Genomic DNA, 17,027 nt, shown 5'->3' with positions numbered 1-17,027 from the left:
ATGGCACAGATGTTGTGCAAGCAAAAGTCAAACCAACACAAAATAACACAAGGCCAAGGTTATTTTGCTGTTGTGAAATTTGCCTCGAAGGCTTGAGATGAAAATGCTCTGGGAAATTTTTCTCCAACCGCTAAAATTTAGCGAGGCTCCTCTTGCTCCAACAGATGCTTTTATTTTATCGACCTTTGTTTGCCAAGATGCCAGAATAAAACATAATAATAACCAAACACAATCAACAGTAACGCTTGAAGGAAAAGGTTGCAAAAAACCCCTCTGTCTCTCTCCGGCTCAAAAACCCAAATAAATTCCAAAATATTTCAGTGCAAAATGCTCAGACCGACAGCCTTTAAAAACATGAGGTGAAATAAAACTCCCGGTTGTTTTGTTGCAGCCGGTCGTTAACCTGCAGGAGAGTCACCTCGGTGCTGCCAGAAGCTCCGCCCCCTTCCGTGTCAAGAGCGAAGAGCTTCTCGGTCAGCTCCACCTTCAGGTCGCTGTCCACTGAGCTGTAGTAGTCGCCGGGGCTGCTGGGCTGCAAAATGAAATGAAAAAAAAGGAGGACAGGAAGTGAAAAAAAGGGGGGAAAGTGGAGGGAAGAGCGACAAAAGACGAGACGAGCGATGACAAAGACGGCATTGAGTGCGAGCAGCTCCGGGCTCCTTCCAAACGTCCGCCCCCGGTGTTCTCACACTCAGCGTCCGCCTGGATGAACACCGGGAACAAACAGTGGCAGCCCCACCGACTCATTACTGTGCTCACCGTGGAGCAGCTGCTCAGGCTCGGGGTGGCGCTGCTCGCCGGCGGCGGCTGCTGCTGCACGCTGAAGGCCGCCGCCATGCTCGCCATCTCCTGGGGGGTGGAGCCTGCGGCCTGGGCAGGCGGTGGAGGCCCTGCTGGAGGCGGGCCGGCTTGGTGGCTCTCTGAGGCCCAGGATGGAGCTCCTGGAGGAGGCATGGCGGCGGCAGCCTTGGGCACCTGGCCGTATCCTGCTGGAGGCTGATGCTTGTCAAAGTGGGTGTGGCCTGAAAGAGCCAAGCAGGAAGTGCATGAGAGGATAAATGGTAACTCATTTTCCATTGATGATTAAAAAATGACTTCTGTGTCTCTGGAGAAAAAGTCCATCCTTTACTTTTCTGAAGCGTTCACTTATGAAAACTGACCCCTTGTGATGTCACAAAGGGCCTCCCTTCGTCGCTTAGTTAGGTCAGTGACCAAGTCCTCAGCCAGGTATTTGTTGGCCTACCCACTAAAAACTGCCTGGTTTTTCTGGCCCTCGTCCAGACAGGTCGAAGGTCTGGACAGCTTAGGTTTGCAGGTGGCTGTAAACAGCGGGCTAACAGTGCAGCTTCCTGGACGTCTACAGAGGTGTTTTTGGGAAAGTTAGGACACATCATTTTTTTTGCCACTATTCTGACGTTGTTTTGAAAGATCCAGTGTGTAATGTTTGGCCTGATTATTATATTAACATGCTGCACATAAATTTTGGTGCGTAGTTCACCGGTAAGCTCAGGAGAGGGATGGGGAACGGATGAGGGCTGCAATCTAAAATGTAACAACTAGATGTCGCCGTTTCCTCTCAAAATCTCCAAATATTCCAACGACAAAACGCAGCTTGAAGGTTCCAGACTGACCGAAGTCCAGGGCGACGATGGTGTCGCCGGCGGTGGGCGCCAGCTGCGCCAGCTCATCGGGCTCCTCCTTCAGCTTGCTGAAGAGCGCCTCAGCGCCGGGCTCTCCGGCCGCGCCTCCTCCTCCTCCTCCTCCTCCGGTGGCGGCGGCTCCGCTGAAGAAGCTGCTCATGTGTCGCGGCTTGAAGAGCGACTCGGTCTGCTCCAGAGAGAAGACCACCGACTTCTGCTCCACGTCGCTCAGCACATGGTTGATGCAGACGATGCACTGCGGCTGCGAGTTGCGGCTGTTGTAGATGACGGTGCCCTGAGTCTCCACCCAGACGAAGCCGCCGCTCTTGGCCAGCATGCGGTAGTGGCCGCTCACCGCCTGGCCCTTACTGCACACTGCAGGGGTGGTGGTGGTGGTGGTGGTGGGGGTGGGGGAGGGGAGGGGAGGAAGCGTTAGTCTCTTATTACTGCGTTGCCTCGACCAGGACGTCGGACCGAGCTGAAGATGATGATGATGATGATGATGATGGTGGTGAAGATGATGATGGTGAAGATGATGATGAGGAGCTGCTGGCTGTCGTCCAGGGTTCAGCGCTGGCGTGGGAAATGGGACTTGTGTGTGTGTGTGTGTGTGTGTGTGTGTGTGTGTGTGTGTGTGTGTGTGTGTGTGTGTGTGTTTGGATCAAGAGGGAGAGAACATTTGGTTTTTCTGCCTGTCGGAGAGGCCCAGACGTGACTTGAGCGGCCTCTCATTGAGAATTCTCATTGAGAAAATGTGAAGATTCTCTCATGTCAGCAAAGTCTTTCGGTTCTGTCGTAAAATTGTGAATTTAAAACTCTGCCGCGGTGAAAGAGCCTTCTTTTCCCACCCAGACGAGTCTGAGAAGAAAAGGCTCGTAATGAAAACATAAAAGCTAAAGTAAAAACGCTTCAAGATGTTTGTCTTGGATTGCGATGGTGGCCAGAGTTGAACTAAAATGCAGTCCAGAGCAGCTTCACTCAAGCTTCCTGTTCCGTTCGTGGCTAAACCTCAGCTCTAGCTCTGCCTCTTCCTACTCAGGTGATGCTGATAGGCTGAGACAGTCTGATAGGTTTGAGTGGATGAAAAGATTTGAGTTGGGAGTTTTCCAAGACGGATTTGTGAGAAGTCGGAGCTGAAATCCAAACGCTCCAGCTCATCATCATCATCATCATCATCATCATCATCATCATCATCATCATCATCATCGTCAAGGTCACCTGGTCTGTTCTGTGTGTGTGTGTGTGTGTGTGTGTGTTTGTGTGTGGCAGAAACATAGAGGGCGATAGAGAGCTCTTTATCAGTTTTAGTCCTGCTTGAATCGGACCAAATATATTTAAAAAAAACAAACAAACCCAAAACAAAAACTAAATACTAAATTAATCAAATACTAAAATTCTGTGTATTTGATTTGATTTGAAAACTTGGTTAAATAAATAAATAAATAAATGTCGGTGAAAAGCAAACAACCGCCGCAAAAAAGAATCCACTTTAACACAAAAACAATGAAAAATACTGTGTGTGTGTGTGTGTGTGTGTGTGGGTGTGTGTGTGTGTGTGCGCGCGCGCGTGCATGTGCACAGACCGGGAACGTGTTATTCAGACGTGTCGTCTTTATTGAATAAAGCTCAGCAGCTGACAGCGTGATGAGGTTTTCTCCCTCGCTGCCGCAGACGCAGCCGACCAGGTGGCCTCTATTACATCCTAATGACCCTGTGTGTGTGTGTGTGTGTGTGTGTGTGTGTGTGTGTGTGTGTGTGTGTGTGTGTGTGCAGTCATGGTTTTTGTTTCAGATCCTTAGAAGTTCTGAACAGCAGCGACAATATAAAGAGAGATAAAGCAGCCTCAACACGATGCTTAGTGTGCGTGTGTGTGTGTGTGTGTGTGTGTGTGTGTGTGTGTGTGTGTGTGTGTGTGTGTGTGTGTGGCCGTGCACTCACAGTTCTGATGGCTCTTGGTGACGCTGTCGGAGTCGAGGGCGTGGTAGAAGTCGTAGACGGAGCGGCCCAGCAGGTCCTCTGGAGGGTAGCCCATCAGCTCCGTTATCCTAGGACACACACACACACACACACACACACACTTTTTAAAAATTCCATGCTATTTCCCCCCCCCCCCCTCTACAATGTTGTACGACTCCTGCTCCCCTGTGCTGAACTCTGGCACTTCAAAAGGCTTCACGGGCGATTTAGGAATCAGACGGAGAGGTGGACGACACTTTTCCAAAAAAACAAAACAGCTCTCGTTCTGGGAACAGCTAATCTCACCGCCGGCTGCAGCCTTTGTACACGGGGATTTTCTCGCTGGCTCTGAACATCAGTGCAAGGGGGAAAAAAAAAAATCCTGATAATGATGATAAATTAAAAAGGAACAAAGTTGACGGAGATGAAAGAGGTGGAGGGGAAGAGCGGCGGCCTCCAAGACGTTTTCTTTGTTGCTCGAAAGGTCGGAAAAACGGTCTCAAACTTGGCCCCCGGGAATCGCACCGACAACCCTCACTTTGACCTGACGAGTGCCGGACCTCTTGTCAGTCGCGTGACCAGTTCACCTCAAGTGAAAATGGCCCGTTAACGATTGGACGGAGGAGGAGACTGATCAAAGAGAAAAATACAACAACCATTCTTGACAGCAAACAACAGAGTTGGGCCTCGCTGGATGTGATTTTACAATATTTTGACGCGCTTCACACCAATCGATGGTAAAAAAAAAACTGAAAATCGCAGTTCTACTTTGTTGAAATTTTAGAAACGCCGCTTTTACTTTGCGAAAAACTGTAATGGAAAGGCAGCTTGTGTCTGTTTTAAGAAGAACTGAGTCAGAGGAGTCGGACCGGTTCTCTCCCTCCTCCGCTTGGTGGCCGCTTCCTCTCCGTTCTTCCTCTCCTTTGTCCTCCCTCCTTCTGACTGGACCTCTTGCACTGCCAGACTACGAGCTGAAGAAACCTTTTGTTCCCACCCTCCCTAATGAGCCCTAAGTCCCCGCTGAGCCGAGGCCGGGCCGGGCCGAGCCTGGCCGGGCCGGGCCGGGACGGAGACCCGCCGACAACAAACTCATTTGCGTAATTGGGGGGAAGATTTTTGTTGAATTGCATCAGAAGACAGAGGACTGGCTGGGTGCGGGGACGAAAAACGGGTTCTTGTGTGCGAGCGCCGTCACGCACAGATGTGTGCCAGAGAAACCTTTGTCCTGCATGAGCAACTTGATAAGATTAGGCCTGTAGGCCTGCGTGCGTGTGTGTGGTGCTTGTGTAACTGTCTTTCTTTCGTCGCTCTTTCCTGCGTCGGCGCAGCACAAATGTTACTTTTTTTTTCAGTTCAATCGCCATATCGACCGTCAGAGACGAGCCAGCGAATAATATGTACAATACCGGTTCTGGGACAGAGCTAAAGTTGGAAAAACCTCTCATTTACGGCTGAAGGGTATTGACGGCTCTCATGAGGTGGTTTTTTCAGACGTATCCATATCGAGGTATATCGCAAAAGTGTCATGGAAACACTTTTTTTTTTTTTTTTTCGCATTTATGCATCAGCGGACGTGACGTACGGGGTCACGTGACTCGTTCACTGACCAGTGAAAGTGACGCGTTGTGTTGGACTGAAGGAGTACACAAGTAATCAAAGAGAAAAATATAACAACCATTCCGGACAGCAAACGGACGTGAAAAAACAAAAGGTAACGTAATTCTATACGTATAATTACGTAAAATCACACCATTCAATGGAAACGCCTGCAAATCGCAATTGTACTTCGTCGAAATTTTAGAAATAATGCTGTAATGGAAACGCAGCAACTGTTTGAAATTTGCAAATCTTTCGGAATTTTTAAGCGGTAGCTATAGCTTAGTTGCTTTATTTCTATCTGCTGAAAGGCAAAACTGGGTGAGACACTGTGATAAAAGCGTCTCACCCAGTTTTGCCTTTCAGCAGATAGAAATAAAGCAACAGGAGAAGCTTGACGACTCATTTGAGGATTTCCGCGCTTCGACCACAGGGAAGTGAAGGATTTCAGTTGAACAAAAGCCACAGTCACTTCAGTCATCATGATCAGGTCCCTTTGATGTGATCACCTGTTGCGTCATTGACCTCCTGCAGGTCAGCGCACGTGATCACGCGACATCAACAGCATCTTATTAAGTCATCGGCAACTGTCAAGTGCAACAACATCGACCTGCATCAGTTCATGGCTGCAATGTGCGCCATGAATGTATTATAAGAACTGGATACCGGACTGGCAATACTGGGAATTTTTTTCCAGTGGCCACTCGAGGTACTGCAGCAAAAAAAAAAAAAATCCAATGGGCCCAAAGAGTATTTTTCCCATATGCGATTCATAGTAAATCTTTCTATCGTAGATTTTTCACTTACGATCTTTTAGTTGATTAAAAAAATTATAAAGGCCAGAAAATCAGTAGAAAAGAGTTTATTCCTAGCGAACGTGCTGTGTGTGTGTCTCAGCTCATTCTGATTGGTCAACTAGATCATGTGAGTTACAGAGGCATGATGCTCTATTGGCCCATTAATGCAGAAGTAAAATGTATTTTTTTTTTACATATGGCCGCCATCTTGGAGTCTGGGCGGCTGGTGTGCGTGTGTGTGTCTACCTCTCGTCGCAGTAGGTGAACTTCATGTCCATGCTGTGTCTGCTGACGAAGGTCCTGCTGTCCATGGGCGTTTCGATGCTGGACGGGTGTGGGATGGGTTCGCACATGAGGACGGCGCAGGTGAGCGGCGGCTCCTTGTAGCCGCACAGCGAGCGCGGCGGGCAGCTGTTGTACATCTTCAGCTGGCCGGTGCAGTGCAGCACCTGCGGGGGGGCGGCAGAGAGCAGCGTGGAGCCAGACAAAAAAAAATAAAAAATCATTTAAAATCATTTAAAACAAAAACAGACATTTCAGACAAAAAAATGTCACACTAAACTGTGTTTTCTTTTCAAACTTTATGTCAAATTTTTGTATCACTATTTTTTTTTTTGCTGTTGTGAAGTGATTCACTCATTTATTTGTTACCTTCCAGCTGGCAGATTTCAGGTTGACGGTGCGCCCCCTGTTGGTCACCGTGCACTTCATCCTCATGAAGAAATCCCGTTCGGTGCTCAACTCTTTGCCTTTTTTACCGAAGCTGCTGCCTGTAAATGTGCAACAGCAACAAACACAACTCAACACAAAGTCTCATGCAACTTTTTCAACTTTTCATTTCACTCAAAGTTTAAAGTGTGAATTATCCTCATAATGGGAAATAAATAACAAATAACAAATAACCCTGATTTTATCAGCCCTGTGTGAGGAGGCAAACGGTCAAGGTCTAGATTCCTCTGTGCATGTACGCACACACACACACACACACACACACACACACACACACACACACACACACGCAGCTGAAGTGTAATTGGGCCACTTTGTTACATCACAGGGTAAAAGTTCAGCCGCCACCATGTGAAGTGGGTGAAGTGTGAGCGTGTGTGAGTCTTTAAATGTACACACACACACACACACACACACACTAGCAGCCCCAGCGTGTGTGTGTGTGTGACTGTGTGTGTGTGTGTGTGTGTGTGTGTGTGTGTGTGTGTTATCTCTTTAAAGCTACATCTGAAGAGCACAGGGAGAGTTTAATATGCTGGGAACTACTGAGGGAAAAAATCTTCCTGCTGCGCATTTTGTTGTTGATACAGGAGTGATTCACTCAGCCTGTGTGTGTGTGTGTGTGTGTGTGTGTGTGCGTGCGTGCGTGCGCGAGTGTAAGGGGATTTATTTTCTCTATAAACTTTGCCCGGTTATTTTCCGGAGCAGTTCAGTCGCCTCCGTGTTTCTTCTCCAGTTTGTCGGCAGGAAAAACGTTTGCGTGACTTTTCGCCGAGGATGCCAAATTAAAGCACGTCCACTATCTGCCACTGATAAAGGCAGCCAGGATGACACACACACACACACACACACACACACACACACACACACACACACACACACACACACACACACACACACACACATAAACAGCAGCCTCGGCCCCCTGCTGCAGATTCCTCTCTCTGGTCTCTGACCCTCGGCTCTCATGTTTGCTCTTGCCATGACACTGGCGCCGTTATGTAACTTTGTGTATGTTGTGCGTCTTCCTTACATTGAATTGTGTGTGTGGCGGCGGCGAGGGAACGTGACAGGACGTGTACCCGTTTTGTTTTTTCTCCCCTCCCCAGAGTCTCTGCGAGTCCCTTAAGAATCCAGCTCGGGACATGAAAGTCGGCTGATTCAGTTCTTCAATTCGTTTTATTTGTCTCGGCTTCACGAGACCTTCAGGCTCAAAGGAGACGCTCAGAAAAAAATGGCAAAACACGAACCTGGATTTGATGACATAACACACAAACGCCTGTGCGGCACATGCAGAAGGGTTGATGTGACAACACGTGTGTGCTGGAGGTTATTTGTAGGGTTTCTTTTGTTTTTTTTCTCTCCGAAGGTCCCACATGATGTAAAATTCACTTTTGCTGTGTTTTCCAAACAAACACGGATGTTTGAAGTAGGTCTGTGGGCCACCACCACCAGACCCACTGAGTCCAGGGAGGACGCCGCACAGGGCGCGCCGGAAGCCCATATGTTGGCGCATAAAGATAATTGACATCGAAAAAAAAAAAAACGAAAGTGGGGGTGTGGTGAGTGGAGGCGACCCCCTGCTGAGACCTGCAGCCTCCTGGAGAACTAATCAATATGAGACCTTCGATGCTCTTATTATTTGAACCTTGTTGCCAGTCAGGGTTGGAGTCAGCAGAGAACTCACAACACATTTGGATCAAACTAAATCAATTTCAATAAGTTTGTCCATATCTATTTCATGTGATTTATAATTAAATTGAAGCCCAAGGACTGTGATTCTTCCGACATTTGCTAGTGTTTGCGGTGGCTATCCTGCCCTCAGAGCCAGTGAGCACATACAGCGCCATCTAGTGGACTGGAAGACAGTTGATTCAACTACACTGCATTTGTTTTTTTTCTGAATTTTGCAAAGTTGACACCAGATGAACTCCATATCCACGGTTATGAAGTCGTCTAGTTGTTTGGGTGTAATGTGGATAAACGTCATACAGAATACAGGAAATGGGTGGACAACAGGAGGCGCTGTGTGCTGACCGGCTGTCTTCAGGCTGAGGTTGTCTCTGATCTCCTCGTGGTCACATGGGTGGGTGAAGTCGAAGATGCTGTGTCCCGTCAGGTCGACCTGCGGAGAGAGAAAACAGCACTTTGAGCTGCACGCTAGACGCCTGCTGCTGCTGCTGCTGCTGCTGCTGCTGCTGCTGCTGCTGCTGCTGCTGCTGCTGCTGCTGCTGCTGCTTCCTGCACGGGTGCCTGCGCACGCCACCCTCCTGTTTGGGGTTGACACAAGGAGGCCGACTGGGCAACGAGACTTCCAGCAGGATCCGACAAGAGTCGGCCGACGGCAAACAAACTAAGTTAAAAGCCAAAACTCATGGCGGAAGGTGAAAACTTTGCCCCGAGCACGAGCGCTTCTTTCAAGAAGGAAAAAAAAGGCTTGGGGAGAAAAGAAAGAAAAGAAAAATGGAGAAAAGCAAAGAAGGAGAAAGAAAAAAAAAATCAATGGTGTTTGTATAAAGATTTTTCTGATGGGCCCCTGAACTCCAGCAGAGTATCTTCACATGACAGATTATCCAAAAAACCTCCCAGATGCCCTGAAAGCTGCAGAGTTAGCCCTCTGTTTGCAGCCTCCTGCCATAATGATTGGCAGAAACAGGCCTCTGGTTCGCTGGTGTGGTGTGCGTACCTGCGTCAGCCCCATGAACTTGTTGATGTTCTCCGACAGGAAGATCATGTCTCCGTCTGATGTCACCACGGTGATGAAGCCCTCCAGGGACTTCAGGCACAGGCTGTCCATCTGTCGGTCCTCCTCGCACTCACTGCTGTTGCTGCTGATGCTGCTGCTGCTGCTGCTGCTGCTGCTGGAACCTGCAAACAACAACAACAACAACAACAATGGTGAATACAACCAAACAGATTCTGGTGGCACTTTTGTGTTTTTGTTCCAGTTTCAGGCACTTCCTTCCTTCCACTCGGGTCTTTCCTGACGATGTGCACTGACAAACTTCTTTCATCAGCTCTGCCCCGATGACGACGACGATGTGAAGAGCAGCCAAACATTTACGCCAGAAAGAAAAGGGGAAAAAAGGGAGTGTTTGTGTTTCTGTTTGCAGCTCGGCGTGGAACAAAGCCCAGCGGCCGCCGAGGGTGGAGGCGCTCGCAGTTCCTCCAGCGTGCTTCCCGAGATAAGAGCGGTCGCTTCTCAAGGCTGCGGCCGAGGATGGGGGGGGGGGTCAAAGGGGTGTTGGAGCAAGGCCCAGAGTGCCATAACCCTCCTGGGGGGGGCGCCCTCAGCCTCCTGGTGGGCCCCCGCCGAGCCGCGGAGACTCGGTCCGGAGAGCCAGCAGCACCTTTGGCCTAAATACTGAGCCGTGATTAACCAGCCGTTTGGACCCGGCTGCACTCTTCATCTCTCTGACTCTCCCTGTTGTTCTGCGGGTTGCATAACTGGCCCTCTTTTAAAATAATTGAGTGCAGAACATGTCAGCTGCCGGGAAAATAATCAATCCCTCTCTTTTATGGCCGTGCAGTTGGGATGTTTGCTCCTGCAGCGTGAAGCCTTCTGAAATGACCACTGGCTATTGACTCTGCTCACTTCTGAAGTTCTTTTGGAGGTTTGAGTTCATTAAGCTAATGTCAACTCGGAAAAGCAGATCTTGATCACAGTGGAAGTTAAAGGCCCGACGTGTTGGTTTTAGCGCCATCTGATGGTAAGAAATGTCTTCTGACGGGATTTGAGGTGATTTCACTTCCATCTTCTTCCATCTGTCGGGGCAAAACTGAGGAACCCCCGAGAACATCAGCCTGCTAGTGGAGACAGATGGTATTGCACTGAAACCGCCTCTTTGCAAGTGGACCAGATCTTTATGAAGCAACCAGTGCTTATTATTAGTGAAAGAAACTTTTTCTCATCTTGAGGCATTTTTTTTCCATCTAAAATTTCAATTTCAGGTCACAAATGGCCTTAAATTTCAATTTCAATCATCATTACCATAATTACTAATTACTAATGAGTGCATCATCTTCAGGCCCTGAAGGAGCCAAAGTTGTTGGAGTGTAGGTGCCTGCAGCAGCTTCCCTGCAGCCTCCAGCATGCTGTATGTGCTGCTGGCTGCATGTACACTTTGTTTGTGTGTCTCTCTCTCTGTGTGCGTGTGTGTGTGTGTGTGCACGTGTGTGTGTGTGTATATGCAAGCATGCTTGGCGCCAAGGCAGACGGGTGTTATGGCTAGAAGTGGGGAGCGCCAGCAGCGGCCCAAACGATGGGCAGAGCTCCTGGCTTCCTCCGAAATCTGTCCTTCTCATCACGGAGCAATCAGCTCGCTCAGATAACGCTTCAATCTGCCGCCGCATCGCCTGCACCCGCTGCCGGCCCCGCCCACCGCCCACCGCTGTCCTCTTCTTCTTCTTCTTCTTCCTCCTCCTCCTCCTCTTCTTCTCCTGCTCTGACCTCCTTAGCTGTGGCCTCACAGAGGCTCCACCCTGCACCTCCACCCCTCCTGCATGCCCCTCAACAAGTTTAATTTACAAAGCAGTTGTTTAAATTGTTCTTATTAGTTTTTATTAATATTGTTGTTCTTTGTTATTAATTTTTTTTTATCAATATATTATTAATTACCTTTTGTTTGCTTTCTTGCACCAAGGGAAGGAATGCAAAACTGGAATTATTTACAGCTTTTTATTTACAATGTATTTAAACCTTTTTTATTGAATTCAAATATTAAAGCAGTATTCATTTATTTCAATATTCTCAAAGCATTTAGTGTCAATCATTATTGACTATTTTTATTATTAATAGTCAATTGTAATTCTTAAAGTTTTTATTAATCAATGTGGGAAGGCATAATGAATAATAAAAATGAAAATTAAGTAATTAAAATTAATTCAATTATTGATGTTAATAGAAACAGAATTTCTAAACAAATTATGGGGAAAAGTATTATCATTATTATTATTATCATTTTCCGAGGCAGCCGAAGCTTCAGATTCCCTGAACTCTGACCTGAACTCGTCTTGGAAGAGATACAACAGGAAGTAAACAAACAGAAAAACATGTTTACAGGCTGCAGGAGGGGAAGGAGACATTGATCTGAGCCACGTTGCTGTTTTTATTATAATCATTATTATTATTATTGGAAATGGCTGTAATTCCCGCTGCGGCGCGACGCCAGTCGGGCTTCGCTCCCTCCGAGCTCCTTCCTCTCCAGTCTTTATTTGCTGACGGCGCTCCATTAGAAAGGTGATTTACGGCCGCTGATGGATGGCGATTGGCGGCGCACAAACAGGAAGTGGACGCCGCCCGCCGCTGTTTCAGGAAGCACTCCGCGCCACCAAGCTCCCGGCAAACAATCACGTGTGGCCGCCGCAGAGTCACAATGAGGGGGCCAATAAAAGGTGAGTGGTGGCTCCAATCAATCACGCTAATCCCAACAGGAAGTGCGTTGTTGTTATTTTATTATATACAGTGTGGAGAGGGCGGGGCTTCGATGTGACATGTGACTGTGCAGCCTCTCTGATCTCACACAAGACGCAGGCGGAGGAACAGCCGAACAATGGGCTCTGATTTCTGCTTTTATGTTGTTTTTTTAATGTGTGTGTGTGTGTGTGTGTGTGTGTGTGTGTGTGTGTGTGTGTGTGTGTGTGTGCGTGTGTGTGTGTGTTGGGCTTCCTCGGCTTCTAATTTTAAATGCAGACGAGAGGAAGGAGTCCGACAAATACCTTCCTACTTCGACATGCACGGAAATCTGTGCTCGCCACTGTGTGTGTGTGTGTGTGTCTGTGTGTGTGTGTGTCTACATTTCTTAACGCTCACTAAGAAGATGTGAAGAACCCAGAGAGTCACACGGAGAGTCACTCGGAGAGTCACTCGGAGAGTCGGAGCACGACTCCAAGTGATCCGAGACTCGTTCACTTTCATAATTCTGTTGCGCAGCTTCCAAAGAATCTGAACGTCCACCGATATCTTGGCTAAGAGAATTTTTGCCTCTCTTTTTTTTGGTCTTTCCAATTGCTCCCCATTATCTTTAGCTGTTTTGCACCAGTTTCACATTCTTTAGAGTGTCATCAGCAGGAACTTTTTCCTCTGGGTTTCTTTTCCTGATACGGTTCCATTGTAAGTACCTTCTTCCTTTCTGTCCACAGAGACAGGTTTTTTTTGGAAACTGCACATTTTTTTGAATAGGCTCTAGAAAAAAAAAAATTCCATTTACAAGGATACGCTGGAGTCGACTCAAAACAATGTAGTACCTATGCCAGGCCTGGTGTGGCGCTGCAGGTTTACTCCCTGAATGCGTAAGAAGAAGACGAACGCCCGAAGCCCGCCGTGTGTTTAACGAAGCAGCAGCTCGCTAACGGCGTTAGCGCCACAGAGAACAGAAAGAAAGATCGCTCGTGATCGAGTTGGAACTTCTGCTTCCAGTTATTTCAGAACTCAGAGCCTTACAAGGTCCACGTTAAGTTGGACTGGGAGCCGTGCCAGTAAAAAGTTTGCGAACATTTCTGTCGTTTAAGTGGAAACGGGGCCTCAGAGGCATCGTCTAATGCGTCCGTGCTGTGGACGTGATTTGATCTTTGATTTGATCTTTGCTTTGTGTTCAGTCTTTCGCCGCTTCCTCGCGTTCACTGCGTTTGACTTTCCTGCCGTTTTCGACGCCTGTTTTCTTCTCTACAAAAGCAGCGCGTGCTGCATTTTCTCACTGCGTTAAAAAGTCGCCATCGTCATTGTTTCTCGGCGTGTGCACTTTTGCGTGACTGGTGTCTGTGTGTGCGGTGCGGTGCGGTGCGGTGCGTACCGTTGGCGAGCAGCTTGCGCGTGCGCAGGAAGCTGATGGCCAGCCTCATGATGGAGGCCTTGTCCAGGTGCGAGCTGACGCTGTGGGGCAGCGGCAGCTGGTGCGCCAGGTCGTAGAAGACCTCCGTCTCCTTGCTGCGGCGGCAGCGGGCGGCGTCGCGCGACTTCTCCTTGCGGCGGTCCGAGCTGTTCCTGCGGCGTGAAAGAAAAAAAAAAAAAATACACAGAGACAGAAATTAGAAAAAAAAAAAAACACAAACAAACAAAAAAAAAAACAACCTCCTGTTGATCCGTCCAACAGAGAGCCAATAAACACGCGAGGCGCCGCCGGCCCGGCAACGTACTCTGTTTGATCTGATTGCGCAAAAAGAAACTTTTGAGGATGCAGACAGGAAGAGTGTTGTGCGTTGTGTTGTGATGTTGTGTAACTCGACACGACACATGGAAGAAATGAGTCAAAAGTTACGGATCGTTGGTTTGTAAGATGTAACAAAAACAAAATTGTTAAATAACAGAGACACTTTTTTTTTTTTTTTTTTTTTTAGCAGATTTGCAAGTCTTCTGCTCAAACGGATGACCAGGTCAAAGGTCAAACCAGCTCCACCTTTGTCGACCGACAACAAAACCTTTACGAGAGCCGACAGGCGAACAGAAGCGCAAACAGACGAGGCGGATCGTGCTTTTCCCTTCTTTTCCGTGTCGCAGGTTTGCCCCTGAATTTACTTTTAGATTACGATCTGCCAATAAAAGATGATTAGAGCAGCGAGTCAGCAGCAGCGCTGTCACCTCCCATCAGCAGCGCAGCGGGGCCCGAAGGAGTAAATAGCCCATCGGTCCTCGGAGAAAAAACCCACAACAAAACAAAACCTTTAAAACACACACACACACACACAAAAGAACCCCCACAAAACTGACACTGAAGTCACCCGAAGGACAAATTCTGGATTTCAACTGGTCGACTGTTTTCTGCGTGTTGAAATTGCGATCGTTTATGGGACGATGTCGACAATAATTCAATAAGGACGTCACAAAAAAGGGCCATCATATTTTTTTTCAGAACATTGTGTTTCTTGTGATGCGTTTTCAGTACAGGAAGTCTCATTTTTTGCATCAATTAAAACTACAAAGGAATTTCTTGTATACGACAAAACGCCGCAGCAACTTAAAGCGACTTCTTAAAATAACAATCTAAACAGTGTGATGATATAAAATGGAAACAGAGCTTCTCTTCTGCTGGTGCAGAACTCCTGAAACCTCCTGCAGCCTGGCCCGCGGCCTGTAGAGTCGGCGCTGAAAGGTTTGTGTGTCTTTGCTGGGTTTGGTTTTCTTCTGCGGCCGACCGCTCGGGTTTGTGCTCTCGGTCCAGCGCGGCCCTAATATAGACCAGAACCAAGCCTGTTTACATCAGCAAACAGGCCTCGCCAGTCATTTTCAACCACGCTAGAAGTTGGAAAAAAAAATCAATACAAAGTTGCATCCCCTTAAAATGTGTAATCTCAGGTTTTCTCTCAGCCGAGCCACACAGCGGTGTTATCTTATCTCATCGCCAACATGTTCTATCACTGCTGCCGCCGCTGCTGCTGCTGCTGCCGCCGCTGCTGCTGCTGCTGCCGCTGCTGCTGCTGCTGCTGCTGTATCTGTCGCAGCTTTAAACTCATTAAACCAGCCTGAAATGCGTCCAAACCTCCACCAGAGCAGCAGACAGCTCGGCTCAATCAAGTCAACAGGAACAGCCCGACCTGCTGCACCAGCCCGTGTGTGTGTGTGTGTGTGTGTACAGTGCCACTCTTTGATCGTCTGGCTCCATTGTTGCTGCCGGTCCCACCGGACTATTTCAAGAACAATAGGAGTCACGGCGCTTCATTGGGGCCACACTCAGTGACCCCGAGTCCCCAAGTTCACTGTCTTCACCACCAAGACCATTAAAGAAAAAAATACACATATATATATATATATATATGTTCCAAGTCTGAAAGCTAGAGGGCCAACACAACCTCCATACACTCAAACCTGAGGGTCACAGAATCAAACGAACTAAACGATTCAAACAATTCCAATTCATTTAGATTTTTGCCATTGTCTCAAAAGTGAATCAAAATGTGAAGTTTTGTCTGATTAATACTTTGTCAGTGTAGTAGTTTAGTCATTACATTAATCATGCAAAAACCTCAGCACACGACAAACCCAGATATTTAGCCCTCTGTTTCCAGGCCACCTGTTTAGGAGGCGGAGCCAACACCCGACTGCAGGTGTGGTCACCAACCTGTCGGCGGCTGATTTTCCAACCGCGGCGCTTTATGCATTTATTGTGCAAACACAAGAAGTGAATGTTGCTCTATTTCCTGCTGAGTTGACTGACTGAACGGAGTTGGCGTTCATTGACAGAAGACGCAGGCATCGAGGCAGATTGTTCAAAGTGACGATCAGGTTTCAGTTCCCGGTGAAACTACAAGTTTGTTGTTTTTTTTCCCCTTCTGCACAGAGTTGCTTTTTGCGCATCATGCTCCTGGTTTCTGACGCAGAATCTCTGCACCGACACACAGTCTGGCTGACTCAGTCTGCAGAGGTGAACGAGTTCACTAAATCTAGCCATGTGGAAAACATGGCGGCGGTGGCGGTGGCGGCGGTCCGAGGTCGGCCCGCTGCTGTCCCAGTCAGCCGGCCACTCAGCCGGCCCAGATTTAAAAAAAGAAAGAAAAAAAAAAAGAAAAGCAAAACAAAAACAACAAAAAGCGAACTAATCGAATACCCACTGACTCTTCAACGGTTCATTTGTTAGCTGGGACCATTTCAGGAATGTTTTTTTTTCGGGGTGGGGGGGGCAGTAAAATTGTTGGTTTTGTGCGATGACGGGACACGATGTGATGGGAACGTCGTCCGTGAAGAGGCTCGTTGTTCTCGGTGAGGGAGGAGAAAAAAAACCCTGGCTTTTCGTCTTCTTGTCTATCGTTGAGTTCTCACCAATCATAAAGCGTTTGTGTCCGTTTTTAGTTTTTAGTTGCCTATTGGAGAGGAGGGGGTAATAAACCTGGGGCCAGGTCCAGGTTGAAACTGATTTGGAATCAGATAAACCACTTCTGAATCTGGACGCAAAATAAACACCTCCAGGCTGCAGAGAGAAGAGAAAACTGAGGGTTTTCAGGTGAGTGTTTTCCACCTGATTTATTCATAAAAATAAACTTCTGAAGACTCAAATTTCAGCTCGCAGCTTCTATTAATACTAATCATTGATGCTAATACAGCAAATGAACTATTAATCAGGGTATTTTCTCAAGCTTAATGGCCGTGTGTTCATATAATATTCAAATTTAGCAACTTTTTCTCATGGTGCACTTTTGATTGTGTGTGTGTGTGTGTGTGTGTGTGTGTGTGTGTGTGTGTCCTCTTCCCTCCCTGTCGAGTCCTTCATCCTTGGCCAACTGCAGTACGTGCACAACACACAATGTCAGTCACCGAGCAGAATGAAGAACACACACACACACACACACACACACACACACACACACACACACACACACA

At 47.8% G+C, this 17,027-nt stretch overlaps 1 protein-coding gene across 2 annotated transcripts in view; it reads right to left on the bottom strand.

Moving 5' to 3' along the window:
• The window catches only part of epas1b (endothelial PAS domain protein 1b), a 35,489-nt gene that overhangs the window by 7,235 nt on the left and 11,227 nt on the right, over window positions 1–17,027 (bottom strand). Inside the window, exons 2-11 of one of the 2 annotated variants that reach the window (XM_076043021.1) lie at window positions 13,510–13,700; window positions 9,574–9,586; window positions 9,405–9,543; window positions 8,756–8,843; window positions 6,641–6,759; window positions 6,236–6,438; window positions 3,579–3,685; window positions 1,632–2,015; window positions 760–1,022; window positions 419–532 (exon numbers count right to left, since the gene is read on the bottom strand). In XM_076043021.1, the coding sequence (XP_075899136.1) occupies window positions 419–532; window positions 760–1,022; window positions 1,632–2,015; window positions 3,579–3,685; window positions 6,236–6,438; window positions 6,641–6,759; window positions 8,756–8,843; window positions 9,405–9,543; window positions 9,574–9,586; window positions 13,510–13,700 (1,621 nt within the window). Of the gene's footprint in view, window positions 1–418; window positions 533–759; window positions 1,023–1,631; window positions 2,016–3,578; window positions 3,686–6,235; window positions 6,439–6,640; window positions 6,760–8,755; window positions 8,844–9,404; window positions 9,587–13,509; window positions 13,701–17,027 lie in introns of both variants that reach the window. The other variant, XM_076043020.1, reaches the window with a different exon arrangement.

The sequence above is a fragment of the Nelusetta ayraudi genome, unplaced genomic scaffold (assembly GCF_046127955.1).
Source record: "Nelusetta ayraudi isolate G7.1 ecotype Tasmania unplaced genomic scaffold, CSIRO-AGI_Nayr_v1 ptg000072l, whole genome shotgun sequence".
In the NCBI taxonomy this organism is placed as follows: domain Eukaryota; kingdom Metazoa; phylum Chordata; class Actinopteri; order Tetraodontiformes; family Monacanthidae; genus Nelusetta; species Nelusetta ayraudi.
Note: the sequence above shows the minus strand (reverse complement) of the source record. Positions and strands in the feature narration are given on the sequence as shown.